The sequence below is a fragment of the Ammospiza caudacuta genome, chromosome 20 (assembly GCF_027887145.1).
Source record: "Ammospiza caudacuta isolate bAmmCau1 chromosome 20, bAmmCau1.pri, whole genome shotgun sequence".
Lineage (NCBI taxonomy): Eukaryota > Metazoa > Chordata > Aves > Passeriformes > Passerellidae > Ammospiza > Ammospiza caudacuta.
In genome coordinates this window covers 7,267,804-7,293,946 of record NC_080612.1, presented here as the reverse complement: position 1 = coordinate 7,293,946, position 26,143 = coordinate 7,267,804, and the positions used below count along the sequence as shown (strand labels likewise).

Here is a 26,143-nt window from a genome sequence, read left to right as displayed (position 1 = left end):
ATGGCCTCTCTGGAGAAGATGCTGCCCGGACCGGCCGCGCTGCTCTGCTGCCTGTGCTCCCTGCTGCTCCCCGGTAAGTGCTGGCAGGGGGGGGCAATATTTACAAATACATCTCTATTTTATCCGTGCCTGCAATACGGGGCTTTGCACCATCTGCCCCCCCACCCCCGGGGCACCTCCGTGTCCCTCCGTGTCCCCCCTCCCACGGCCACCCCCTCCCCGTGGCCCCCCAAAGCCGAATGGGTGAAGATTATAGAGTTTATTGCTGGCTTAATAAAATGACAGCTTGTGCTTGTGAGCGGGCTGGGCTGCCAGCAGGGTGGCAGGGGGACACGCCAGCCGAGGGGGTGTCCCCTGACCCCCCCCCCCCCCCGTTCCCTCCCCGAGTCTTGTCTCCTTAATGCAGAGCTGCTTTAGCGGCAGGATCAGGGGTTTATCCGCTATTATCCACTCGCTGATCCCCCAGACCCCCACCCAGACACTTCCCTGCTCTGTGATGAGTTGCTGGGCAGGCTCTGCCCGGGTTGGCAGCGTTTTGGGGTGGGGGTGCAGCCCCTGGCATCCCCCCCCTTCCCTCCCGTGGGTTTGGGGGCCCTGCAGCCCCTGGCTCTGATCGCATCCCGAGCGCCGCGGTGACATCCCGGCCTGTCCTGGTGACAGCACCTGCTGCTGGGGACTGTGATGGGCCAGCGAGGGGTCACACAGCCCCAGGGACACGGGGCTGGCTTCCAGGAATGATTTTTGTGGATGCTTTCCATTTAAAATCGAGCCCCAGCCGCAGATGCTTTTCCCAGCCCGGCCAAGCAGAAAGTGGGGGCTGTTTGCAGTCTGGGGGGGGCACTGGAGCTGGGGGTGTCCTGGGGACTCTGCCCAGCTCGACTGACCCCTCCAGGAGCTGCGGGGATCCCTGGACCGTGCCTGGCTCTGTGTGACACCAACAGCCCATGGCTGAGGCACTTTGGGGGCTCTCCCAGCATCTGCAGCACCTGAGGGTCCTGTAGGAGCTTGAGGAGGGTGAAATAATGAGGAGGGGGATACTGGGAGCATTGATGGGGGATGGAAGGGGTTTTCCAGCCTGGAAATCCAGATCCCAGTGGAGCAGCAGGGATGCTCCAGGCTGTGGAGCCACAACTTTCCGTAGCATCCATCCTCGGGGGTGGCAGAGCTCCCTGTTCCCACCCCACACTGTTCCTGGGGTGCTCCCCGGGCAGGCTTTGCTGGCACAGCTCGTTGGGAGCCCCAGCTTGGGGAGGGAAGCAGGATCTCCCCCTGCCCCATTACCCTGGAGCAGATCCAGCTGTCTGGCTGGGCTGTGGGAATGTGATCCGTGGGGAACGGCCTCTGCTGCAGGGGCTGGATGTGCCCCCTGCTCCCCATCCCCTCCCGGGCATTTCTGATCCCCCATTGCTGCTGGGACCCCACAAACCCTCAGGGTCAGGCCTGGATGTGTCCCCTGGGCTGGGGGATGTGTCCCCATCACTGGGGGATGTGTCCCCATCACTGGGGATGTGTCCCCCATCACTGGGGGGTCCCCAATGTCACCGTGAGCTGGGTGAGGGTGCCCTGTGCCAGGGCTGTGCCCACGGGAAGGGAAACCTCTGCCAGGAGTTTTTATTCCCCTTCCAGGACGCTCAGCTGCCCTCTCTGGCCTTTCGTGGCCAAATAAAGGTCTCGGAGGGAGGAGGAAAAAGCCACGGAGAGCTCCTGATTCTCCAGAGCTCCTTCCAAAGGGCTCGGGCTGGTGGTGGGGTCAGCCCGTGGTGAAGCAGTACCTGCCTCTCCTGCTTGCAGGATTTCATTCCCTTTTCCCCTTTTTCCCTTGTTTTTTATTTAGGAGCAGCCCTCCGTGCCAGCCTCGCTCCCCGGAGCTGCTTGGCCGAGGCCCCAGATCAGCTGCTCACAGAAACTGGGATTTTTGGGGGTTTTTTGGGGGAATTTCTGGGGTGGGATGGCCACAGGATGGACAGACAGACATGTGGAGCATGAATGCTGGTGGTGTGTGCTCGGTGCAGTTGTGCTGGGACCTGTTGGGATGCAGCACGGGGGGATTTGTGGGTTTGTGGGATGATTTCATCTGTCTGTAGGGTTGAAGATGGACTCTTCCTCTTCCCTCAGCTCCCTGCAGCGTGCCTCAGTTTCCCTGCTCCCAAACGAGCTGGAGGCTCTGCTGGGGTGATCCTGTGCCAGAATTCCAGGCAGGTTTGGGGTCCTGTGCTGGATCCCACATCCCATCCCATTCCTGGCTCCCTGCACACCCCGGACCAGTGGGATCCTGGAGGAGCAGGATGCTGCTCCAGGGCTCCCTGGAGGATGGTGCCTCAGTTTCCCTGCTCCCAAACAGCCTGGAGGCTCTGCTGGGGTGATCCTGTGCCAGAATTCCAGGCAGGTTTGGGATCCTGTGTGCTGGATCCCACATCCCATCCCATCCCTGGCTCCCCCTGCACCCCAGACCAGTGGGATCCTGGAGGAGCAGGATGCTGCTCCAGGGCTCCATCCCTGCCGGGGTCTCCAGCCAGGACACCCCAAACCCAGCGGGGAACACACCCCAAACAAGCCCCGTGCCCGTCCCTGTGAGCAGCTCCAGCTCCGGGGTTTTCACACCAGCAGGTGGAGATGTGCCATAACTTGGAACCGGGAACCTACACCCGCCTCTGCTCGGGGAACACCGGGAACGTGCCCCGGGAACCCCTCCCGGGGTTTTCAGCCCCCCAGGATAGATTTTGGGATGAGCATTCCCAGAAGCACGAAGGGCAATGGGATTTTTGGTGGGTGGGTAAAGGGGAGGACCCGGCCTCTGGGTTAACGTGGCACAAGTTTTACCTTGATGCCACAGAAAAGGGGATGTGCAGGGATATTCCTTTTGGATTTTAGCTCTGGAGTGCCCGTGTGTGACCCCAAAACCCGCTCCAGCTCCCCCAAACCCCCAATACCTGAAATGCCAGCCAGATGCTGAGATTTAAGGGTATGAAGTTGAATTTCCCCCTTGGGAAATTCTTTTCTTCTCCCCCTTTTGCCCTATTGGTGTTTTTGAGAGAAGGGAAAAGGTTGAAGGATATAATTGAACAATGATTTTGGGGAGCACCAGCCACAGGGTTTAGTCCTCATCCAGACCTGTCCTTTTGGGGGAAACTGAGGCAGGAGATGGGGTGGCAGCACCCCCTGGCTGGGGATTGCCCAGGAATTTTTGGAAACCTATTCCTTGAGAATTTGTTTCATCTCAAGGCTATTTCCTTGAGAATTTCTTTTTAAAGTGCTACTATTTAAACCGCTCCAGCTGGTGAGATCCCTCTCCCAGCTCCTCTGCACCCTAAAAAACACAAAAAAAGGGGGAAACTGAGGATCCTGCAGAGCATCCCCAGTGTTCCATCAGCACATCCCAGCTCCAGAGCCTGTTGTGGAGGAAGTTAGGGGGATGTGGCATTACCCTGGGGGATGGTGGGTGAGGGGAGAGCTGCTTAGACAGCACAATTTTGATTTTTTTTTGGCTCCTGCACTGCCTGGCCAAAATAATGTTGGGTGTGTGCGAGTTGCTGGGTGTCCCCTCCCGCGTGGCGCCTGTCACTGCCACCGCAGGAGCGTCCCATCCATCTGGAAAAGGTCACTCTTGCTAATCTAATCAGAAGCTTTTATTATTAAATATGTGGCTCTGCTAACGAGCAGCCCCCCAGGCAGGCAGGCAGGGATGTGGGACACGCTGGGATGGGGCTGGGGACACCAGGGGATGAGATGTCCCCTGGGAGTTGTGGTGGCAGAAGGAGGAATGGTTCAGTGGGGTGGAGCGAGGCAGTCCTGCTGCTATTCCCCAGGGAAAAGGAGGATGGAGCTCCCCTAATTGGAATTTGGGAGCTCTGGGCTCCTCCAGCCGCGTTTGGGGGTGGCCCAGCTGGGCTGGGACATTTCTGGGCTGTCACCTGTGCCGCCAGCAGAGGTTGGTCCTCGGGATGTGCCTCTCCCTTTCCCTTGAGCTGCTCCCTGACCTGTTGCTGCTCCTGGCCTGTCCCATGTCCCTCGTCCCCTCTCACCTTTGGAGGACAACACCACCAGGGATAATTCCATCTTCTGATGAAGCCACTGTCACCTTCTGCTGGGCATTTTCCCACCACGTGGATAATATTTGTCATGCTGGATTTTCCCTAAATGCCCAAGCAGGTGCTGCTGGGGTGGCTTTGCTACCTCACGTGTTGCTGTCACCTCCCATCCCCTGCAGGAGTTTGGGTTTGCTCCGAGCTCTTCCCCAGGACTGGCAAAACACGAGAATGAATTAATTTTTCATTTCTTTTTTTTTTCCTTTAAGGAGAAGCTGTGGTTTTGCTCTGGAGGATAAATCAGGTTGGAAATGCAATCCCTGCTGCTGCCGGCTCGGCGCGGCTGCGGGATCAGCTCCTCTCCTGGAGCCAGGGAAAGGGGAGGAATTCCAGCTGTGTTTGAGCTCCTACCACTTCCCAGCCCTGCTTTTGGGGGTCTGGGGCTGATGTTGGGCCCCAAACCTGAGATCTGGGGCTGGATTTCCCCTGGGAAATCCTCTGGAATGGAATCCGGCTCCACCGCGCACCACCAGAGGGAAAGGAATGAGCTGGAATCCTTCTGGAAGGTGTTGTGGGCACAGCCTGGAGTGCTGGGGAGGCAGCTTGGGGACAAACTCAGTGTTCAGAAGGTCCTGGAGGGCTGTTCCTGCTCCTGGCCCTGCTGGCAAGGGATGGAGAGGGGATGAGGTTATCCAAGCAGGACAGGTGGCCTTGGGGGTGTCCCTGCATTGCCTCTGTCCCCGCACTGGGGTTTTGGGGGTTTGTCCCTTGAGAGCTGCTGTCTCTGTCCCTGACTCCCATTTCTGGCTCCCCAGGTGGTTTTGGCAGGGGATAGACAGGGGATGGGGTGATCCAAGCAGGACGTGTGGCCTCAGGGGTGTCCCTGCATTGCCTCTGTCCCCACACTGGGTTTTTGTCCCTTGAGAGCTGCTGTCCCTGTCCCTGATCCCCATTTCTGCATCCCCAGGGGTTATTTTTGGAGGAGCCACCTGGGCTGCTCCCATTGTGGGGCTCCCCCAGCCCAGCAGCCCCACAAAACCTTCAAGGCTGCCTCATTTATCCCAGGGTATCTCCCCTCCCTTTCCTTTCTGGACATTCATAATCAGCCATATACTTACCTGTTCTTTTTTTATCCCTCCTTTTTAATTAATTTCTTGGTTTTTTTTTTTTTTCCTCCCTTCTCTGGGAAGGCCTTCTCCTCCCTGTCCCCCAGCCTGTCCCTTGTGTGATTTGTGGAAATTGCTCTAAAGTAGCTGCTGTGTAAAAGCCTTGCTGGCTCCAGGAATTTATGGCAGGCTGCGCCTCTGCACGGCACATCCCATTTAGGCCATATTTATTTATTCCTTTAAGTCTCTGGTTTGTTGGTTTTTTTCTCTTCCCCTGTTTTGTTTATTCCCTTTTATTAATTTCCTGGGGGAAGCACTGCTGGAATGGTTCCCTTTTGCTCCATGCTGCTTCTCACCCCAGAAATATCCCAGGATATGTCCCATCAGTGTTACTGGATTTTATTGGTCCTGCTGATGGAAAAGCCAGGTTGGACTTTTGGGAGAGGGAGAATTCTCAGGGATCTACAAGAAAAGCCCACCAGGTACAGCTCTGTGTTAGAGAATCCATTCCTGCTGCTCCCAGGACTCCAATCTCAGAACTCCAACCCCAGGACTCCACATCCCATCCAGTTCCCACTCAATTCCCACCCCAGGCTGATTTTGGGCAGCAGTTTAACCTCTCAGAGCCATGGGAATTCCCAGTTCATCCCTGCCACAGCTCCTGGACAGCTCCAGGAGCATCCCTGCATCCTGCTCTTCGCACGCTGTGTGCCAGGGGAAGGTGATTCCACATTTGTAACAATTATTCACTTAATTGAGTTCCAAATAGCTGGGACTGGAGATGGAGGCTCTGGATGCATCAAGAGGGAAGGGGGAGCTTGTTGTCATTTATGTCACCAAAACCAATTTCCAAGGCTCTGGCTGCAGGGAATGTTTTGGAGGTTTCCATGAGGGGTCTCTCTGTATTTTCTGCTTTTGGTTTGTATTTAATTCCAGGCTCTTTTCTTTTTATACCCTGGGATTGTGGAGTGGAGAGGGGCACATGCTGGGGCTGGCTGAGTTTTAGTGGAGGTTTGGATGATTCTTTTCTCCCTTTTTGTTGGTTTTTAGGGTGTTTGGAGGCACTGACCCCACTGGGGTGGGAATGTAGGGTGGCAGGGTCAGTGCTGTGGGATGAGGAGGGAAGAGATTCCCCGGAGAGGCAGGGAGATGTCTGAGCCTGACCCTTCCCTGGGACCACCTCCAGCTGTGGGAACATCCAGCTGTGGGAGCTCCAGATGTGGCACATCCCAGGTATTTGGGGCCATTGCCACCCCTGTTTTCCCTTTCTGCTTGGTCCTGATGGATGGGGTGGCAAAGTCTGAACCAGCAGATTTTGGGGCTGGGCCTGGGATCCACAGGAGGCTCAGGGGAATGGGGTGCAAGCAAAGGGAAGTGAGAGGTCCGTGCTGGATGTCCTCTTTGGGGGCTCCTGGTTCTCAGGGTTTTGGGCGGATCCATCACTCCACTGACTCCTCTGGGTATGTTCTGCCATTATCACCCTGCTCAGGGCTAAATTGTGACCTTGTCACCCTGGAATGTCACTGGAGCTGGCGATGAGGAGCACTGGTGGGCACCAAAATGCCTCCACAGGAGCTGGGGTGGAACTCTCTGGCAGGGACAGTGACACCCCCTCCATCCCTCCCTGGGCATTTGGGGTGGCTTTGTCACTATGGCAGCTCAAGCCGCTGCTTTAGGGACAGCTCTCCCGCCTTGTTCCCAGCTGGGACACCACGGGAGCCTGGCAGGAGCTGTGAGAGTCCCACATTCCCTGGAGCTGCGTTCATCCATCGATTCTCTGAGCCCTCAGTGCCACCCATTAACATCCAGAGAGCTTTGAACCCCTCTGGGCTGACCTCAAACCTCCCCTCCCTCCTCTCCAGGGCTTTCCCTGTGTGCTTTCCCCCCATAAGTGGGGATATAGCCCCGGGAGCCCCTGCTGTGGCCCAGGGGATAAGCCAGGATCAAGATTCCCCCCTGGAGCGTGGCTGCAGTGATCCAAGGCCGACAGCTGGGCTGGGCTAAGCTGCTGGGGAACAGGAGGAGGAGGATGATAAGGAGGGTCTTCAGCCTCAGGAGAGCAGGTGGGAGCAGGGATGGAGGCAGCAGGATGGAGATACTCTGCCTGTGCCCTGTTTTCTGGGGATTCAGGGCAGGAGGGGAAGGTAATTGATTGTGGCTCCATCCTGTCTGTCTGTCCTCCTCTACACCAGGCTGGCCAAGCCCAGCATCAGGAGTGGGGATGATGATGGTGATCAAGATGATGGTGATGATGTCATCCTGGATTTTTCCTAAAAGCCCAGCCAAGTTCTGCTGGGGTGGCTTTGCCACCTCCCATCCCCTGCAGGAGTTTGGGTTTGCTCTGAGCTCTTCCCCAGGCCTGGCAGAACACGAGAATGAATTGATTTTCACAGGGCACCCTGATGCTGGGAGGATGTGCAGGGGTTTTGGGGCTGTTTTTTCCCGTTCTGGGATTTCAGGCAGGGCAGGAGGGCGCTGACCAAAGCAGGTTTCTGCTGGGGTGGCTTTGCCACCTCACATGGCACTGTCACCTCCCATCCCCTGCAGGAGTTTGGGTTTGCTCTGAGCTCTTCCCCAGGCCTGGCAGAACACGAGGATGAATTGATTTTCACAGAGCACCCTGATGCTGGGAGGATGTGCAGGGGTTTTGGGGCTGTTTTCTCCCATTCTGGGAATTCAGGCAGGGCAGGAGGGCGCTGCCCCTGTCCCCACGTGCCCTCCCGGGCAGGCAGAGCAGCTCAGCACATCTGGCTCCGTGGCTGGGGCACATCTGGCGGGGCAGATGTGGGGCTCCACAAAGGGGTCACCAGTGTGTGTTTACATCTGGGCAGGTCCCCCCAGCTTCCCGAGGGACACAGGGGTGTCCTGCCCCGTCCCACCGCGGGGCTGGGGGTGGCTGCTCAGCCCGGGGAGCCCCCGGGGCAGCGGGGATGTGCCAGGCATGGATGGAGAGCTCTGCTCTGGCTGCCCGTGCCGAGCTGCCGGGGTGCAAGGGCCAGATGGGCCCCTCAGTGCCGGCCCAATCAACCCGGAATGCAGGTCAGGTGCTGCAAATCCCGCTCACCACAGCGGCAGCGGGGCTGCAGGGCACGGCCAGCCGGCAGGGTTTAACCCTTCTGTCCCCCAGAGCCGGCCAGAGCGGGACCTGAGGCCACCTCCCCTCCCGGGGGCGACAGGGAAGCAGGGGCTGGGGACAGCGGTGTGGGGACTGCAGACTCCTGGGCTGTGCTGTCTGTCCATCCTTCCTGTCTCCTTCCAGGCACCATTCTTTGTTGGGTCTTTTCCTTTTCCTTTTTCCTTCTTTTTTCCCTTTTCCTTTTTTTTCCTTTTCCTTTTTTTTTTCCTTCCCCCCCTTCCCCCCCTTTTTTTTTCTTTTCCTTTTTCCCTTTTCCTTTTTTTCCCTTTTCCTTTTTTTCCCTTTTCCTTTTTTCCCTTTTCCTTTTTTTCCCTTTTCCTTTTTTTCTTTTCCTTCTTTTTCCTTTCCCCTTTTTTCCTTTTCCCTTTCCCTTTTCCCCCTTTTTTTCCTTTTATTCTTTTCCTTTTTTTTCTTTTCCTTTTTTTTTCTTTTCCTTTTTTTTTCTTTTCCTTTTTTTTTCTTTTCCTTTTTTTCCTTTTCCTTTTTTTTTCCTTTTTTTTCTTTTCCTTTTTTTTTTCTTTTCCTTTTTTCCCCCTTTTCCTTTTTTCCCCCTTTTCCTTTTTTCCCCCTTTTCCTTTTTTCCCCCTTTTCCTTTTTTCCCCCTTTTCCTTTTTTCCCCCTTTTCCTTTTTTCCCCCTTTTCCTTTCCTTTTTCCTTTTCCTTATCCTGGAGCCGTTCTCTTGCTGTCCAGCCACTTTGACCTCCATCCTTTATTCTCCCTCCGGTTTTATTTATCCCTATTCCCCCTTTCCCACAGCTCCACGCACCTCCTGCCTCCCTTCTCTTTCCCTCTGGCTGTAATTCCAGCCTGGGTTAGACCCGCTCCTGTCGGGATTAGTTTAGGGCCAGGCAAGGGAGGCGCCGCTCCCGTCCCCTCCCGGCTGCAGATTAGAGCATCGTTTAAATGCATTTTGTCCGGGGAGGAAATCGCTTCCCTGGGTGCCGCCAATCCGCCGGCGCTCGACTAATCATGGCCATGCCATTAATCTGCAGCCTGGCCCTGTCCCCGTCCCTGTCCCCGCCCCAGCTGGCAGGGCCACCCTGCCTGTCCCCATTGTGGCACCAAAACGAGTTTGGGAGACGCTTTCCTCGTCCTGCTACACCAACCCTGATTATCCAGCAGAGAATCCCCACGGAGGGAGGGAGGGAGGAAGGAGCTGGGTGCTGGAGGGGATAAATGGCACCCAAACCCTGTGACAGAGGGTGGGTGACACAGGGTGCCCCTCGCAGCAGGCACTGGGTGCTCACCAGGCTGGCACAGAGCTTCTCCTGTGACACCAGAAATTCTGCAGCACCTCAAGGCTGGATTTGCTTGGGGCTGTGCTGGGCAGTGAGCTGGGTGGGATTTGGGTGGGATTTGGGTGGGTTTTGGGTGGGTTTTCCCTGTGAAATGTCCTGATGCTGCTGCAAACCCCGGAGGTTTTGGAGGGCTGAAATCTGATGCTGTTTCAGTGTGGGTTGAGCAAAGCCCTTTCCCTGTACCCAAGTGGGTCCAGTTCACGTCGCTCCAGCTGCCGGATCCTTTTCCTCAAATAATCTCATGACTTGGAAAAAAAAATCCCCTTTTCTACTCGTTGGGGGTGGCAGGAGGATGCAAACCTTCACCTTTCAGCAGAAAACTACTTCTATGAACCACGAGGGCAGAAAGCTGCTGGTTCTGGAGCAGTGCTGGTGTCACTGAGCTGAGGGGCACCCATGGGTGCATTCCAGGATTTAGCACCTCTCCTGCACCTCCTGGCTCTCTAGGAGATGGGAAAACAGGCAAAGCAAGCAGGATTGGGGTGGCAGGGGCTGGAGCTGTGGCAGCGCATCCCCACCATTCCCACAGCCCTGGGGAATTCTCTGCCTGGCTCTGGGACACCTTCCATCCCGGGATGTGGATCCTGCCTGTCCCCTATCCAGTGCTAATCCTTTTATGAGCCCTCTAAGCTGCTTAACTCCCCTGTGCCCTGCAGCAGAGACCTCCCTGCCTGGGCTGGGGGTTCCTGCATCCCTGGAACCTGAGGAAATTGGCTGTGCCAGGGATTCCTGCATCCCTTGAGCACAAGGAATGCAGCTGGGCCGGGGGTTCCTGCATCCCTTGAGCCCCCAGGAAAGCGGCTGGGCTGGGGGTTCCTGCATCCCTTGAGCCCGAGGAAAGAGGCACTTTTAGGGCTGGAAAATTCCTCTGGGTCCTGGCACGCTGCAAAGCCCCAGTGGGGAACGGGACTGAGTGATTGCCGGGAGAGGAGCCGTCACATCCCCACCTTTCCTCGCCGTGGTTTGACACCGGTAATTTGGGCTCTGCCGCTCGGGAGCCGCTTGGGAGCGGCTGCAATCAGTGCTGGGAACGGGGCATGCGGGGAGCCGAGGGGAGCGGGGGAGATCCAGCCCTCCTGGGAGTTCCTGGCAGCCGCTGGAGAAGGCAAAGACCTTGAGATGCCTTCCAGGCTCCCACAGCTGCCAGCACAATGCCTTTCCCAGGAATATTTCCGTGGGTTTTCCCCTCTGCTTGCAGGGCGGTAACCAGATCCTTCCAAGGGGCTCGGGCAGCCCTGGAGTTATTTTCTTAAGGCAAAATTGATCAAAATGAAAGACAAAAGGGGAGTTTTGAAGGGTCCTGGGTGCTGCTGGGGTTTGCACAAAGTGGCACGGACATCATCTGTGTCACCTTTCCACCAGGTCTGGAATAATTTGGTCAGGGACAGGTTTATCACAGTGTGGGTGACACTCCTAGGTGGATGGCAGGTGACAGACTGGCTGTGACACCACCCTTAAGGTGGGTGTGGAGACAGAGCAGATCTGGGGGCTGATTTAACCACCTTCCCTGGGTGATCTGGGAGCTGGAAGCAGAAAGAAAGTCTTGATGATAATGATAAATATGTGGTGGGGTCTGCCAGCCAAAAATTAAACTGGGTGTAACTTTTGGTCATGAGCCTCTGGAGAAACTCAGCATCCATGCCTTGGGAAGCAGGGATGGAGCTGGGATGAAGCCAGTCCTGTTTCTGTGGAAGGGTTTGTGCTGGTTCAGGCAGTGCTGGGGTGGGTGACCACTGCTTCAGTGTGGGGGGATAGAATGTAAGAAAATAAAGATAGTGCAGAAGGTTATCTCACTCCTGAAGAGTTGCAGCTGTACTAATCACCAAAGATTAAGAACAGGCCTGCCCTTAACAGGCCACAGCAGTGTCCCATGAGGATGAGTGCTACAAAAGAGTGGGTTAGCTGGGTGAGGAGAGAGCTGGAGTTTGTTGGCTGGGCTGTGAAGAAGAAGGAGTCAGTGCTGTGAGGAGATGCCTGTGAGAAATCACTGAGAAGGTATGGGAGATGAGATGACAATGCTTTGGGCTCCCCACCTGAGGCTGGATGTGGCTTCAGCACACCCTGGACACCCAATCCCATGATGGTGGCTTTGGCTCTGCTCAGGCTCCTGGGTTTGTGGCACAGAAACCCGGCCAGGGTTTGTGGCTGGGTTTGTGGCTTTTGGTTTGTAGCACAGAAACCCAGCCAGGCTCTTGCTGGTTTGGGGGGCTGAAACTCCAACTCCTCCTTGTTCTGCTCTTGCTTGGCTCAGCATTCCCTGCCCAGGAGCTGTTCCAGAGGGGATGCCCATGCTAACCTGAACTCTCCCTCCCTTCTGCAGCCCACGCCAAGGGCCCAGCCCCCAGCCCCGAGCCTGCCGAGCTCCCTGGTGCCATCCTGCTGCCCGTCAGCTACCGCCTGTCCAACACCCGCCTGGCCTTCTTCCTCAAGGAGCTGGGAGCCAGCCCTGCGGGCAACGGCAGCGCCCCTCTGCAGCGCTCCGAGCCTTTCGTCGTCTTCCAGACCAAGGAGCTGCCCGTCCTCAACGTCACCCTGGGGCCCTTCAGCACGGGGCTGGTGCTGCCCAAGGAGCACCTGCAGCCCTCCAGCACCTTGGAGGTGCCCGACCGCCTCACCGTCAACTGGAAGGTGCGCGCCTTCATCGTGCAGCCCCGGCTGGTGGCCAGCCAGCCCGTGGTCCAAGTGCTCTTTTATGTGGCCGGTCGTGACTGGGACGATTTCGACGTGACGGACCGGCTGCCGTGCGTGCGGCTCCACGCCTTCCGTGACGCCCGCGAGCTCAAGAGCTCGTGCCGGCTGCGGGGCAGCCTGGCCATGTGCCTGGTGCAGGCCGAGCTGCCCCACGCCTGGTTCGGCCCCTCGGCCGTGCCGCTGGGCAGGAGGAAGAGCGCCGAGAGCCTGGAGGGGGAGAGCCAGCAGGCAGAGCTGTACTACACCCTGCACGCCCCCGACAGCGCCGGGCAGTGCCTGGGGGATGCTCGCCGTGGGGTTGGTGGTGCCCGCACCGAGGGTCCCACGCAGCACCCGCTGCTGCGCATCGGCAGCGTCAGCCTCCTGCAGCCCCCGCCAGGGCCCGCCCTGCAGGAGCATCACCTGGATGGAAACGTCTTCATCCGTCTGCCCGACAAGCCCCTGAAGCCCGGGGAGGTGCTGAGCATCCTCCTCTACCTGATGTCCAACTCCACGGTGGAGCACTTCACCCTCAGGTGAGGCCCTGGGGCTGTGCCCACTGCTTTTGATAAGGAAAAGCAGCTGTTGGAGGGTGTGGTGTTTGTAGGATCTGCTGGAGGCTGGGTCTGGAATATCTGGAATTATTTGAATTAAATACCAATATAGCCAGATGGGACATGCCTGGGCTCGTCTGGCCCTTGCTGCTTGACCAATGGCGGCAGCTGTGGTGGTTTCACCTCAGAGACACCTTTGGCTGGCTGGATATTTCAGCAAAAAGTGAGTGTGCTACCTCAGGGGTCTCTTCCCTGACTGATCCATCCCCAGGGTCAAGCTACCCCACGTTGGGCGCCAATATATTGGAATTAAATACCAATATTGCCAGATGGAACGTGCCTGGGCTCGTCTGGCCCTTGCTGCTTGACCAAAGGTGGATCTGTGGTGGTTTCACCCCAGAGACACCTTTGCCTAGCTGGATGCTGCAGCTGGGCACTTGGGACAAGTCCAGGCATGCAGGAGCTCAGGTTTACCTCTGGTGGAGAGGCTTTAGACGAGGTGAAGGAAAGGAGTCGAGTTCTGCTGGAGGGTTTTGATCCAGAGCTTTATTCCTGGCCTGCAGGCCTCTGAATGCAGCACAGGCCTCTGAATGCAGCACATGGAATGTGGGTTTGCAGGGGGAGCTTCCTGCAGGAGAAGGCTGTCCATGTAGGACATCTCTGCACTGCCACTGTGCACTGCTGCCTTTGCTCTCCCAGTGCTCCCAGTTGCACTGGGATCCTGCCAGCAGCTCTGGGTTTATTCCCAGCCATTTTGGGGAGAAGATGTGGTACAGCCTTGGGGCTACTGTGAAATGAGGGTGGTCCCCCATATCCCCTCCTCCTGCCCCAGAACCAGGTGGGAGCAGAATGGGGTGGTGGGCAGGAGGTGCTGAGAACCCCAGTGTGGGCAGGTGTGCAGGGGGGGCCCCATCACTGTGTGTGCCTAAAGATGGGGACACAAGCCCTGGCCACACCTCTTCAAAGGGCACTTGCGAGTGTCCCTGTGGCCTCTGGACCAGCAGGGAGCCCCTGGAATGGAGGATGTGATGCTCCAGGTGCCCCTGTCCTTCACCCCAGGGGTGCCCAATGCCTGGGGTCAGCACTGGGGCTGGGGCTCCAAAATCCTTCTGGAGGGACAAAATGCCATGAAACAGGAGCTGGAATGGGCTGCTGCTGCCAGCCTGGGTGAAGCTTCCCACAGCCTGAAGGGATCAGGGAAAAAACTCCACCCATGCCATGGGATCCAAGAGTGCCTGAGGGTGAGGATCCATCCCTGACTTGCTCTCTGCAGGGTGAAGGCCAAGAAAGGTGTGAACCTGCTCAGCACCAAGTCCAGGAGCGGGCAGTGGCTGGTGAGCTCGGAGCTGCTGACGGGTGGCAAACACTCCACTGCCACCGTGGACGTGTCCAGGGTGGATGGGGCCGGGCCCAGGTAAGGGGTGCTCCTCTGGGAATGCCAGGGCAGTGCTGGGATTGGGCCTGGAGCAGCTCTCCCTGGGTGGCTGCAGTGCCACCTGGGTGCTCACAAGGGTAACTGAGGATTTAAACTGAAGGTTTCACGGCTGAGTAGTGAAGCTATGGAGATTCCTTAGTCTGGGGTGGAAGAATTTTAATTTTTTTATGAGGTTTTAATGCTGTGAGAGGCAGCAGTATTTTGCTGGCTATCCTGGTGTATCCTCTGGGAAGGAAAGGGAGAAAGGAAAGGTCCCATCTGAGCCCTAAAGTGATGGAGGAGTGTTGGATGGAGAGCAGGATCCCAGTCAGCACCTGAGACAGGCAGTTCTGCCCTGCTCACACATTCCTGAGATGCTGGGAAAGAGCAGCTGAGGAGAGCCCTGGAGATGGAGTTGAGAATGATCTGAAGGAGAAAGGAACCACAAAGCCAAGCTGAGACCTCAGAGGGTTCTCAGCCTGAAGGGGAGATGTGAGACTGGCAGGGCATGGCATGGGGTCAAAAACAGCAGCAGGAAAGATTCTAAAGTGCTGGAAAACAACAGTGATGTCTCTGTCACTGTGCCCTGGAGAAAGGGACACAAGGGTCTCCAGGAGCTGGGTTATAGCAATGGGATGTGCTCAAGTCATTCCTGTCCTCTGCTATGGAAATCTGCCCACATCTCTGTCCTCTGAGCAAATCTGGGGCCAATCTCTTGGAAAAAGATCTCCTCAGCTCTGCCTGCCCTGGTGTGACCTCCAAAGCCCTGCAGAACCAATTTCTTACCAGGAGAGCAAATTTTCCTTCAACCCATCTTGCTGCTTGCAAAATGCACCCAAAAAACCAACACCAGCTAAGGCTGTTTCCGAGGAAAAAGCTGTGGAGGAAGGCATGTTGTGGCAGTTTTGAGTTCCCCTTGGGATGGCTTTTGCAGCTGCAGTGTGCCTGGAAGTCTGGACTTTGTGGTTTCAAAACCTTAATCCTAGGCATAACCCTAACCCTCGGTGTAACCCTAACCTTAGGCAGTAAAAGAAGCCCTGGGCTAGGGGTTCCAAGGAAAAAGCCATGGAGGCAGCCAAGTTGTGGCAGTTTTGTGATACTTTTGTGATTCCTTTGGCAGCTGCAGTGTGCCTGGAACTCTGGTCTTTCTGATTTAAAAGCCCTAACTCTAGGTGTAACCCTAACCATAGGCGGGTAAATCAGCCTTGGCCTCATGGCTGATCCTGGAGAGTCCCCAGGGCCACCAGCCTCCTGTCCCTTGCACGGCCACCCCACAGCACAGAGAGCAGAGCTGCCAGCAGCAGGATCCTGTCCCCCTTCCCCCTCTCCCGCTGCCAGCACTGCTTCCAATCAGCCTGCAAAGGTTAGAGACGGGGGAGGAATTTAAAGTGATTACAATCACCTTTTAGACAAACAACTCCATCAAATATTAACGGAATGGAGAGGATGAATGACTCCAAGCCGTGTTGCCCTCCAGGCTGTGCAAACAGAGGAGCTGCTTCACTGGAGCCCTGGGGGCTTTTGGCAGTGCTGGCTGTGCAGAGAGGGGCTGTGAATCCTGATTTTTGGGGTCAGAATGGCCAATTTGGGGTGTTTTACATCCCAGGAGCTGCATCCTCAATTGTTCCCTCAATGCTGGCAGCCTGGCTCCTGCCTGTTCTGAGCAGGTGATGCTGGGGGAGGGCAGGGGATGGTGGCTAGGCCTGGCAGCATTTCTGGGACACCTTGGGGCACCCCACATCGAGGAGTCCCACTGCCACACCACCTCTGGCTCTGCTTTGCCTTTGGACCTGCCTCTTCCCCCTTAGCTTTAGAAGAGCAGCCAAATCTTCTTTTTAAACCTTGTGCCCTTTAGTGATTCCTCTTGAAGCCCAGAGCTGCCTTGGGGCAGAGCGAGACCCCACCAGCCCCTGTGGATCAGCTCCACTGCAAAGCCCATCACAGCTGCTGTGGGATGAGAGAGAAGGGATCAGGGCTTGCCGTGGCCTGGAGCAGCTCCAGCTTCTTGCTCTCCTCTCTCCCTGCTCCCTGTCACTCATTAGATATTGATCAGAGAGAAACCCAGCTGTGCCCTGCATCCCCAGATCGATGGGACCTTCTCAATTGCTGCTGCACTGAGATGAAACTGGAGCCAGTCCTGGCTTCCCTCCCACTGGAATTTCACTTTCCCTCCCCTCCTCGCTGGCTCCGGGGGGCTTTTACCACTGCTGTGGTTTGTGGGGGCTCTGGGATTTCCTCTGGGGGTGTTCAGCTTTTGGGGAGCAGTGAAGTTTGATGGGGTAGGGTTGAACCCTGCATCACTCCAAGGATTTGCAGGGCTGAGAGGGCAGGATCAGGTCTGTGGGGGTTTGATTGTAGGGATGGGGTGTAGGAATAATTCATGCTGTGGCTGTGAGGTTGTGTCCAAGCCATGATGTCCTGCCCTGGGGACACCCCAGAGGTGGTGTCCACCCTGTCCTTTAGCTCCATGTCCTGCTGTCCTCAGCCCTAGCACTAATTTGTGTGTGTTTGCTGAGCTGATGGTCCTGGGCTGTTGTCCCCTGCCCATCCTCCCTCACAGGCTGGGCACAGCCCTGTCCCATGTCCCAGCTCAGTGCTGTCCCACCTGCTATGTGGGCTTGAAACTCTCCCGTGACTCAGTTTCCCTCTGGGATCCCCTTGGAAAAGCCTGTAGAGTCACCAGCTCGGGCTGAGCTCATGTGTTGACACTTGTTTGTCACTCCTGAGTGTTCTGGGTGTGGCATCTGACCTGAGTGTCCAGGCAGGAGCAGTAAATCCATCCACACTGCTGGGAAGATGGAGTCAGGGAGACAAGGCCAGCACCTGCAGCCACCCGCTGTCCACCCTGCAATGTCACCCAGCAGACCTGGCAGAGATGATGAGGCTGTTTTGTCCTGCTGGGGGAGGTGGTGAAAAACATTTTTCTCTCCCACTGGGGAGATCCCCATGGGAATCTGCAGAATCCCATTGGAGCAGCCTCTGCAGAGATGGTGTCAGGGCTGCTGGGTTTGGGTGGCACCCACTGCCAGTCCCCCTTGGCAGCCTGGGGACACCAAGGACACCCACTGGGGACTCTGATGTCCTGGAGCTTATCCCAGGGCATCTGTAGGACCTGGGACAGCCACCTGACCATGTCCCCTCCTCCTGTCCCCCTGCCCAGGGATGGGGACTCCTCATCTGAGATCATGCAGCTGGATTTCGAGATGGAGAACTTCACGAGCCAGTCAGTGACGCGCCGCATCATGTGGCACATCGACTACCGGGGCCGCAACCCCCCGCCCGACCTGGAGAAGGTGGTCACGGAGCTGACGGTCATCCAGAGGGATATCAGGGCCATCGTGCCCCTGGCCATGGTGAGCAGGTTCCTGCCCTCTGTTGTTACCTGCTTTGAGGGTAGATGGATTGACCACATGCCCTATAGCATCCCTCCATCCCTCCATCTGTATGACCGACCATCCATCCATCCATCCATCCATCCATCCATCCATCCATCCATCCCCCATCCATCCCACCCACACCCAGCTCCTCCTCTGCCCTCTAACACGATGGTGCCCTCCCCATGCCGCCCCCAGGACACGGAGATCATCAACACAGCCATCCTGACGGGGCGCACGGTGGCCATTCCCGTGAAGGTCATTGCCATCGAGCTCAGCGGCGACATCGTGGATGTCTCGGCCATGGTGGAGTGCAAGTCCAACAATGAGGACATCATCAAGGTGGGTGTGGGGAATGGGGGGGTCTTGCGGCCCTCATGAGTGGCTGGGGTTCTTCCAGGAGTGCTGGCCCCAACAGCACCCTGGGCTGGAGCTGGTGGCTGAGCTGATGTGGCTCACAACCCCACCCAAACCAAGTGTCAGCCCCTTGGTGGCTCCAGTCTGTGTGACCATGTTCACAGGGGTCTTAGGTTGAAGGAAGAGATGAGGATCTGACTCCATGTTTCAGAAGGCTTGATTTATTATTTTATGATATATATTACATTAAACTATACTATAAGAATAGAAGAAAGGATTTCATCAGAAGGCTAGCTAAGAATAGAATAGCAAAGAATGATAACAAAGGCTTGTGTCTCGGACTCTCTGTCCGAGCCAGCTGGGCTGTGATTGGCCATTAATTAGAAACAACCAACATGGACCAATCAAAGATCCACCTGTTGCATTCCACAGCAGCAGATAATCAATGTTTACATTTTGTTCCTGAGGCCTCACAGATTCTCAGGAGAAAAAATCCTAAGGAAAGGATTTTTCATAAAGGATGTCTGTGACAAGTCTGTGCAAGCTTCTCCCTGGGATCTGTTGGGAGAAGGACAAGACATTTTGTCACTGTCCCCAGAGAGGCCATAGGATACTCCCACGCTGGCAGCAGCAACTATGGGTTATCACAACACTTAGAGCTGATAAGGGGAAATATTGTCACTGTGGGCTGAGCTGCATGCTTCCATTAGCACTGGCACTCAGGCTTTGAGTGACATTGATGTCCTGATTGGATCAGGGGACTGGTGAGATGGGAATGATGGCAGGAAAAGGGGAGCTGAGGGGGAAGATCCAGGTGGGAGAGGTGCTGATAGGCCAAATGCCAAATTCTCCCTGTCCCTGCCCTGAGGCAGCCCCCGATCCTCAAACCCTCCAATTTCCCATCACCAGCCCTGTTCATCCATATACATTTTTCCATCCCTGAATAAATCCATCTGCCCACTTGCCCGTGTCACTCTGCCACCATTTCCATCCATCCATCCGCCCCCAGACATCATTCCCTTCTCCTGAACACCTCCCACCCCTCTCCCTGCGTGCACCCGGCCAGCTCTCCCTTTCCATGCTCTGCTGGGCTGGGCAGAGGCAGGGAAAGGGTCTGGATTCTCCAGGGTGCTGTAGCCCCTTGTCCTCTTTGCCACAGGGGTGATGGCAGAGCTCTGTCCCCGCTGGGATTTGGTCTCCAAGGGGGACACCCAGTGCCCCAAAGTGCTTACCCAAGTTCTTGACTAAAACTCACACCCGTGGGATTTACAGGACCGGCTCTAATTTATGGAGCCTGGTTCTCCCCAGCGTGATAAAACACTGAAGCAATAATACACTTCAGGATGGACTCCAAGACACTTAAACTGTTTAATGTGCTGCCTTTCTGCTCATAAATCTATTGGCACTCTGTCCCCAGCCCTGGGGGGAGCAGGCACATGCCCAGGAGCTGGGATGAATGATGCAGGGAGCAGCCCTCCGGCCCCGGCTCTCGTCCTGCTTGGAGCCCTGTGCCATTTCTTGCTGAGTTATTTGGTGTTTGTGTTGGAGCTTCATTTCCGAGGGAGCTCTCAGTTACCTGCTGAGATCGGGGAGTATGATTGCGGTGTCAGGGCTCTAAACCTGCTCCATAAATCACAGCTCATGGAGTGGGATGTGCTATCTGTTACTGTAAATAATTTAACGTGAGGGCGGGCTGGGGAGCTGCCTCTGCCCACTCTGGGGTGGCTCCCTGGTGGTTGCTCTCTTGTGTAACGTGAGATTTGTCCTGGGATCGGTGTGGACATGGCTCTGAAGGATGTGGTGGGAGAGGATGAGTGGGAGTTGTCATGCTCATCCCCTTCTGTGGTGACAAAGGTGTACAGGAGGACACTCGGGGTAGTATGGAAATCACCCCCTATTTTTAAAATGCGTGGTGATCTTGTGGGCTGTGGAGGGTCACACAGGGAGTGGGAGATGCTCAGCCTCACCTGTGTGTGACCCTTCTGAGAACCCCACACTCCACATCCCCCTGAGAACTCCCCAGGAGCTCAACGGGACCAATCCTCAGGGACCCTGCTCACCCACAGCCACCACCAGCACCATGGTGGCTCTCCCCACTCCTGGGGGCCTTGGAGAACATGTGTGTCCCCTTGATCCCAGGCCTGTCCCCGTGCCAAGCTGGGAACTCCTGGCCACAGCAGTGGAGGCAGTGGTGTTTGGCTGGGAGCCCAGGCAGCCCTCAGCCTCTGTGTTCCTGACAGCTCGCCGTAAATCCGGGAAGTTTCCCCGAACAAGCTTCATTTCCGAGCTAATCTGCACTCACTCCATCTTCGGGACAGGCCTGGCGTGCAGGGACCTTTTGTTGTCATAGTTTCAACCCCCTCGTGGCTGCAGAGCAAGTGGTGCCCAGAAGGAGGTGCCGGGGGGTTTATTAGCCGAGGCAACGCAGGCAGAGCCCATCGTGTTTACTGTGATAAATGGCACAATATCCAGAGATCCTCTGCTGCAGGATTCACCTGGGAGCTCATCTTTATTCAGGCGCTGCCTCGCCACGGATGAGATTGTCTTGTCAGACTTGCTGAGCTGGTACCTCTGATAGGAAGACAAGGAACAAACCATCCTGCATCGCCCTTCCCTCCTGGGCCCAGGAGCTCAGATCCAGGGCTCTGCCTCCTCCACCAGCCCCAGGGGACTGTGGACACTGTGCATTGAGCTCCTGGAGCTGTTGTAGAAGTCAAATCCTGCTGTGGGCTCAGAAAAGCAAGGTTCCTGCGCTGGTTGCCCAGAGATGCTCCTGGAACAGGCTGGGAGAGAGACAGGGATGCTGTCACCACCACTGTCAGCCACCTGCAGCCTGGCCTCAGCCCTTTATCAGCTATCAGAGAATCCAGGGATTCACAACTGCTGGAAATCAGCTCTTGAGGTGCTCAGTGCTGCTGGCTGAGCAAACGGGTTCTGTTCTTCCCAGGATCCAACAAATCAGATGCAATTCCTGACAGGGATGAGAGGCTGGAATCCCCTTTGGGTTGTCTTCTGCCACTCTGGCTGGGAAGGAGCTGTTGGCTGGTGAGCTGAGCTCAAACCCTGGGAGATGCTGGCCTGGTGTCCCCTGAGCTCCTTAATTAGCTCAGGCAGGTGGTAATGAGTGACCCCCTTGTAGGATGAGTTTGTTTTATAGCAGATTTCACTAATGGCGTTTGAATAAGTGGGAATTACAGGAGGAGGAGTGAGAAGAGGTTCAGGGGGATTCATTCAGATCACAGGAATCCTGCTCTGTAGTGAGCAGGAGGGACAGGAACAAGGCATTGGTGGGGACAGGAATGAGATGGGTCTCTGCTTGCTGCCTCTTCTGGAGGAGATTTTGGGGCAAATTTCCAGGTTGAACAATTTGCAACCTCTGTAAAGCATCCGTAGGTCCCTCTAGCTCAGGGACAAATCAGCATGGGGGCCAAAGAGAAACTGAGGCACCAAGTGGAGGTTCTTGGTGAGGTGAGAGAGAGTCAGGGCTGACTGGAGGACCTATGTCAAGGTGGACATAGATCTGTGGATCCACCTCTGCATGGTGGACAGGGGAAGTGGATCTGTGCCTCAGGAGGACGTGGGTTGGGGCACACTTTGCATGGTGGACAGGAATCTGTGGATCTGTGCCTCAGGAGGACCTGGGTCAAGGGACATTTTGAAGGGTGGACATGAGGTGTGCATCTCCCTCTGAGTAGGATCTCCAGGAGGAGGGAGCATCCCTGCTTCAGGGGCATGAACTGGATTCATGCCAGGTGACATTCTGCTCTTCCTGCCATGATCTCTGCCATGTCTACAGGACCATTCCCACCCTCTCTCTTGTCCCACAGGTTTCCAGCAGCTGTGACTACGTCTTTGTCAGCGGGAAGGAGTCGCGGGGCTCCATGAGCGCCCGGGTCACCTTCACCTACGAGCACCTGTCGGCCCCGCTGGAGATGACGGTGTGGGTGCCCAAACTGCCCCTGCACATCGAGCTCTCGGACGCCCGGCTGAGCCAGGTCAAGGGCTGGAGGGTGCCCATCCTGCCGGACAGGAGGTGGGTGCTGAGGAGCCGGCCTGGAGAAGGCAAGGTGTAGATGGTGGTCATGGGTTAATTGTCTTTTTCAGCTACTTCATGAGGGGGTTTTAAAGGTGGTGGGGAAAGAGGTGTCTCAGGGGTCTTTGGTGGAAAGGGGAGAGGTCATGGACACAGTTATGGGGAAGGAATAAATTTCACAGTGAGGTTGGTGGAGAACATCCCTCCTTGGCAGTGGTCAAAAGTTCCCTGGATGAAACTGGGAACAGCCAAGATCCCAAGTCCCTTTTTTGAGGTCTAGAGATGTCCAGGTGTCCATCCCAAGCAGAGATACCTTGTCCTCTCATTTGTTGAGTGGGCAGAGATGCTGGTGACCCTGCTGTTACCACGTCCTGCTAAATCCCCTGAATCCTTCATGGACAATGGGCATCTTTTGCCCTGGAGCCACCATTTTTTGGTGACGTTTCATTTTTCCCTGATTGGCCACCTTTCCTGAGGGGGCCTGAGGAGCCATGATACAGGGAGCTTGGCAGCACTTCCTACTCACTGCCCTGTTCATCCATCTGTCCGTCCGTCCATCCATCCATCCCGCAGGTCGGTGCGGGACAGCGAGCACGAGGAGGATGAGGATGAGCGGAAGCAGAGCCGGGGCTGTGCCCTGCAGTACCAGCACTCCACACTGCAGGTCTTCACCCAATTCCACACCACGGCGGCCGAGGGCACAGGCCAGGTGGTCACCATGCTGGGGCCGGACTGGCTGGTGGAGGTCACCGACCTGGTTAGCGACTTCATGCGTGTGGACGACCCACGAGTGGCCCACATGGTGGACAGCTCCACGCTGGCCGGGCGGGAGCCAGGGACCACCCTCTTCAAGGTACCCCTGCCCACCTTTTCCCCTTCTTCCAACCTGGCTGGGCTGGTAGGGGGTGACAGAACCTTGTCCCCTGCAGGTGGTGTCCCCGCTGGTGGAGGCAGTGCTGGGTGAGACGCTGGTGACGGTGGCGGAGGAGAAGGTCAGCATCACAGACCTGAAGGCCCAGGTGGTCTCCAGCCTCTCGCTGTCCCTCCACCCCAGCCCTGGCAACAGCCACACCATCATCGCCCGCACGTCCGTGCAGCAAACTCTGAGCTTCTTCAAGCAGGTGAGGCCAGGGGTGCATCCAGGCCTGGGGAGGAACTTGGGGTGCAGCCTCCTCCTCCCAAATCCTGCCCACGCTCCAGCCCTCACAGCACCCACTGTCCTCACAACACCCTGGTGACCCCAAAACACCCCAGAAACCTTCACAGAGACCTGTGATCCAAGTCTGGAGACAGGACACAACTGTGGGGACAAAGGGGGAGGGAGGGAATCCTGTACAGCTCTGGGAGCCACATCTGGGATTTGGGTTGAGCCTGGGCAAGCATAAGAAATGTGGAGAGAAGAATAGGCTGAGGAGAAAAACCAGGGAATGGTGGGAACAAGATGGATTATGGAGGGATAAAGGGTGGATTGGATGGAGAGGTGGATGGGGGACAGACAAAGGGGTGCAGGTGGGACTGGGCAACAGGTAGGGATGGAATCCCGTACAGCTCCTGGCCCAGCTCTGGTAGTCACACCTGGGATTTGGGTTGAGCCTGGGCAAGCACGGGGAACGTGGAGAGAAGAACAGGCTGAGGAGAAAAAACAGGGAATGGTGGGAACAAGATGGGTTATGGAGGGATAAAGGGTGGATGGGAGGTGGACAAAGGGATGCAGGTGGGACTGGCCTCCTGCTGGGCAACCGGTGCGTGTGTTGGTCCCGCAGGAAGCGCTGCTGAGCCTGTGGATTTCCTACAGCGACGGCACCACGGCGCCCCTGTCCCTGTACGACCCCAAGGACTACAACCTGGTGGTGAGCAGCCTGGACGAGAAGGTGGTGTCGGTGACCCAGGACCGGGCGTTCCCCTTGGTGGTGGCCGAGAGCGAGGGCGCGGGGGAGCTGCTGCGGGCCGAGCTGGTCATCTGCGAGAGCTGCCAGAAGACCAAGCGCAAGAGCGTCCTCTCCACAGCCTTGGCCACTGTCCGTGTCCACTTTGGCTCTGAGGAGGACCCCACCTATGACTATGACCACGTGTCCAGCAGGCCGGGGCTGGGGGAGCCCGGGGCCAGCACCACCCTGCGGGCAGAGGTGGACAGGAAGGCGGAGCCGAGCCAGGACAGCCGGATGTCCAGCGCGTCCCACCCCACCGAGGACTTCCCCACCATCCCCACCGGCTTCGTGCAGGTGACGCGGGGGCTGACGGACCTGGAGATCGGCATGTACGCCCTGCTGGGCGTCTTCTGCCTGGCCATCTTGGTCTTCCTCATCAACTGCATCGTCTTTGTGCTAAAGTACCGGCACAAGCGCATCCCGCCGGAAGGCCAGACCAACATGGACCATTCTCACCACTGGGTCTTCCTGGGCAACGGGCAGCCCTTGAGGGCTCACAATGACCTCTCCCCGCAGCCCGAGAGCCCGGGGAACCCGCTGGAGAACGTGCAGACCTGCTGCCACGGGGACCACCACAGCAGTGGGAGCTCGCAGACCAGCGTGCAGAGCCAGGTGCACGGGCGTGGGGACGGCTCCTCGGGGGGCTCCACGCGGGACCAGAGCGAGGACCCGCTCAACTCGCCCACCTCCAAGCGGAAGCGGGTCAAGTTCACCACCTTCGCCACCATGCCCTCGGACGAGCTGGCCTACAACTCCATCCCCATCGCCGACGAGGAGGACTTGGAGTGGGTGTGCCAGGACATGGGGCTGCAGGACCCCGAGGAGCTCCACAACTACATCCGCAGGATCAAGGAGATCGCTTAACGCAGGGGCAGCAGCAGCAGCGGGGACGGGGCGGGAGGGAGGGGCTGCCACGCTGTGCCATGCCACGCCACGCCGTGCCACGCCGCCACCACGCTTCCCCGGGGCCGGGCACCCACGTTTGGCTCCTTCTTCCGCACATCTCACGTCCTCACCCCCTCCAAAGGCGCCTCTGGCGGGGCCTTGTTTCAGTTTTCCTCAGCGGGTGTCCCAGGGGAGCAGCAGCACAGCGTGGCCTCCCAGGGGATGGGGTCACAGCTCAGGGTGTGCAGGGGGAGGCTGGGGGTCCTGCTGGGAAGGGCCTGGGAGAAGGGAGAGATCCCGAATTCCCTCCGGATCCCAGCAAGGAGGTGGTGGGTGAGGGCTCCCCAAGGGCCTCCTCCAGCCTTTGCTGCGCTCAGTTGCACAATTTTGGAGGTGAGGGCTGGGTCACCCCGTGGTTTTTGGGGTGTTGGCCCACGCTGGGTGATGCTGCGGGAGGCAGGAGTGGGGGGCACAATGACCACAGGCCCAGGACACTGCTGTCCCCACCACAGCCCCAAATTCCTGCTGTGCCCTGCTCCCTGGCTGCTTGGGCAGTGTGAGGGTGGCCAGTGGGGCCATTTGCTGCCCACCCTGCCTGTCCCTCTGTCCCAGTGCTGGGACCCCTCCACCCCACAGCCCTGCTGGGGTCTCCAGGGGCAGCCACTGCTTTGTGCCCCCTCCCAGGGCTGGAATGTGGCTCTGGGATGGGAATGTGGTGTGGGGACACCCTCAATGGGACCTGGCCTGTGTGTCCCAGGGCCAGCCCAGCTCGCCCAGTGCCAGCCCAGGGGCCGGGCTCAGCCTGTGTGGTGCCTTCTGACTGCCATAACCCGATGCCTCCTGGTCCCCCCGTGCTGGTGGCACCTCCCAGCCCCTCTGGCTCACCCACCCAGGGCCACCCCATCTCCCAGCCCAGTGTGGAGCATCCAGGGTACCCTGGGCTGTGCAATTGTCCCTATGGGCACGGAGCATGTGGGGACAGGGACCCCCCCCCCCCCAGCATCACCTGGTGGAAGTTGGCAGCGGATTATTTCTGGATCGAAAGTTACCCACCACTGTGTCTCTTTATTTTTTTCTTTTTTTCTTTTTTTCTTTTTTTTTCTTTTTTTTTTTTTTTTTTTTTTTTTCTTAAATAAAAGACCAGAAAAGGAAAAAAATGAAACAAAAAGCAAGAGTGGCAGCACTGTCATGGGCCCTGTCTCTGCTGTGGTGCCTGGGGTGGGTTTGGGGGTGGCTTTTGGGGTCTGCTGGGGGATAGATCAGCTTTGACTGAGCATTTTGTGGTTTTGAGGGTTTCCCCTCCAAAATCCTCTCCTCTTCTTGGATGGGCACAGAGCCCATCCTGTGCCTCAGTTTCCCTGG

The 26,143-nt window shown here is 57.1% G+C and overlaps 1 protein-coding gene across 1 annotated transcript; it reads left to right on the top strand.

Moving 5' to 3' along the window:
• Positions 1 to 24,760, top strand: TMEM132E (transmembrane protein 132E). The gene is made up of 9 exons (XM_058818037.1): positions 1 to 73; positions 11,887 to 12,772; positions 14,064 to 14,204; positions 17,365 to 17,557; positions 17,777 to 17,920; positions 21,763 to 21,968; positions 22,542 to 22,821; positions 22,898 to 23,089; positions 23,732 to 24,760. Exons 1-9 carry the CDS (start codon positions 1 to 3, stop codon positions 24,758 to 24,760), a joined length of 3,144 nt encoding a protein of 1,047 aa, XP_058674020.1.
• Positions 24,761 to 26,143: the final 1,383 nt, after the last annotated feature.